Source organism: Camelina sativa, chromosome 9, assembly GCF_000633955.1.
Source record: "Camelina sativa cultivar DH55 chromosome 9, Cs, whole genome shotgun sequence".
In the NCBI taxonomy this organism is placed as follows: Eukaryota; Viridiplantae; Streptophyta; class Magnoliopsida; order Brassicales; family Brassicaceae; genus Camelina; species Camelina sativa.
In genome coordinates this window covers 33,672,845-33,675,221 of record NC_025693.1, presented here as the reverse complement: position 1 = coordinate 33,675,221, position 2,377 = coordinate 33,672,845, and the positions used below count along the sequence as shown (strand labels likewise).

The 2,377-nt window shown below is 29.1% G+C and overlaps 1 protein-coding gene across 1 annotated transcript in view; it reads right to left on the bottom strand.

Annotated features, from left to right (window-relative positions):
• Positions 1,502–2,377, bottom strand: part of LOC104713899 (ATPase 5, plasma membrane-type-like) — a 6,215-nt gene continuing 5,339 nt past the window's right edge. The window contains exons 14-15 of the mRNA XM_010431130.1: positions 2,173–2,377; positions 1,502–1,865 (exon numbers count right to left, since the gene is read on the bottom strand). The exon at positions 2,173–2,377 is cut by the window's right edge and continues 11 nt beyond it. Coding sequence (XP_010429432.1) covers positions 1,769–1,865; positions 2,173–2,377 — 302 coding nt within the window. The 3' untranslated portion in view covers positions 1,502–1,768. The remainder of the gene's footprint in view (positions 1,866–2,172) is intronic.

Here is a 2,377-nt window from a genome sequence, read left to right as displayed (position 1 = left end):
TTTTTTTTTTTTTTTCTTTTCTTCTTCTTCTCTTAATCTCTTCTCTATTTCTCTCTCTGCAAACGTGTTCCATTAAAATTGTTTTTTAGTCTTAATTTTTGAATTTCTTTACTTAATTAGTAGTATTTGGCTTGATTAATTGTGTGTTTAATAGAAAAAAGTTTGAATCATTTATGATATGTTGATATTGTTAACAATTGGGTTAATTTGTGATATACAAAAGTCCAAAAAAGAAAAGATTTTTGATTCATTAATGATATATTGATATCGTTAACAATACAGTTATTTTTTATATAGAAAAAATAACAATTTTGATTCATTTATGATTATATTGATTTTTTAAACAATAGGCTTAATTTGTGATATAGCAAGACTATATTAGAAACTACTCAACTAAAGTAACCAACCNAGGCAATGAGAAGAGAGACACAAGCTTGTAAGCAGACAAAACAAGTGTTTAGATATTTGATTCGAGAGCAAAAAAAGATTTGACCAGAATTATTTTCAGACATAAAGAACACAGGAGAAGAGATAGAACAAGTAAAAAAAAACTTCAGACCAACCTAAAATGAATCTTGTTCGGTTCCCTTAGTTCGTGTCTGTGTCTTCGATTGTATGAACCCAAAAATCTTGGATTCTCTTTTTGTGGCTTTCTCGTATTGCCGTCGGATTTGAATGTCTGAGCTTTTCGCTCTTCTTGAGTTAAAGCTTCGATCGCTGCTTATTGGGTTTCCTTAGTTTTTTTATTTTTCTGTCTTTTTTTTTTTTTTTCTTTTCTTCTTCTTCTCTTAATCTCTTCTCTATTTCTCTCTCTGCAAACGTGTTCCATTAAAATTGTTTTTTAGTCTTAATTTTTGAATTTCTTTACTTAATTAGTAGTATTTGGCTTGATTAATTGTGTGTTTAATAGAAAAAAGTTTGAATCATTTATGATATGTTGATATTGTTAACAATTGGGTTAATTTGTGATATACAAAAGTCCAAAAAAGAAAAGATTTTTGATTCATTAATGATATATTGATATCGTTAACAATACAGTTATTTTTTATATAGAAAAAATAACAATTTTGATTCATTTATGATTATATTGATTTTTTAAACAATAGGCTTAATTTGTGATATAGCAAGACTATATTAGAAACTACTCAACTAAAGTAACCAACCATAAAAATACTTATGAGCTTATGTGTCGAAAAAACTCATCTGTAAACGATAGGATAATTTATGTTTGATAGATTGTTGATTCAATATAGAAATACAAATTTTTTTATTGTATTATTCTATTAATTAGTGTAACAATTATTATAATATATAATAACTATGAATAATTAGATATACTATACAAAATATGTATTGGATGATTATCATGGTATAATATTTTGAAGAATAAAGATATAATATGATTTTCTCTTTCGATAACTCTTTTTCAAAATATTTACATTGTAAGAGTTATGTACCTTATTGTACGAATAATACTGTGAATGCTTTTCGGCCTTTCAAAGATCTTGTAGCTAAATGGTACAGCAAAAATTACCAAATTTACATGCTCAGTGGAAAAAGATTACATATTTATAACAAACATAAGAAGCAGTCACTCTTACAAAGTCGACAACAACAAAAAGCATTGTAAAGAACTAAGGTCTCTTTTATGATCTTCGGACAGTTAGAAGACAAAAGGAGGAAAGATTCTACCTACACATACAACTTTGTTTTTTTCTTTTTCTTTTTTTCTGAAACTAATAATAATAGTTTGGTTTCACAATTTAGCTTAAACTGTGTAATGTTGCTGAATCGTGTCAATGTCAAGTCCTTTGAGCTTCACCACTGACTCTACATGCCCTTTTAATGAATTTATCTCTCTCAGCCTGCAGATATCATCAAACCCCATCATTTAGCAAAAACTTATGGAACAACCGAAAAAAGAAAATCGATTTTCGAGTAAGATCAAGTTTGACAATATCGGTTTTTTATTTTATTTTTTTTTTTATTTTTTTTTTTTGTAAACCGTTTGACAATATCGGTTAATGGTATGAAGTCGGAGAAGAGATAAATAATGGTTTAAACGGCGAGTTAAGAAAGGCGAGAATCTGGTTGAGCTCATGTACATATGGCGTTATTCGAGCTGTGAATTGATGGTGTGATTGTGTGAAAAGTATAAATTAGTTTCTTTACCTGACAACCTCAGCTCGCCGTTTGGCCTGTTCAGCAATCTGAGAGAGCTCACTGTAACTATTCTTTTCGTTAAAGATGTTGTTCTTCTCTGCTGGTTGAAGGCCATGGAGGGTTCTTTGAGCTGCAGCCCATTGAGCTTCTCTTTCCTCTTTCCCATAGTCTTTCTTCGTCGTGAAGGCAGTCTGTTTTGTTTTGTACATAGAAA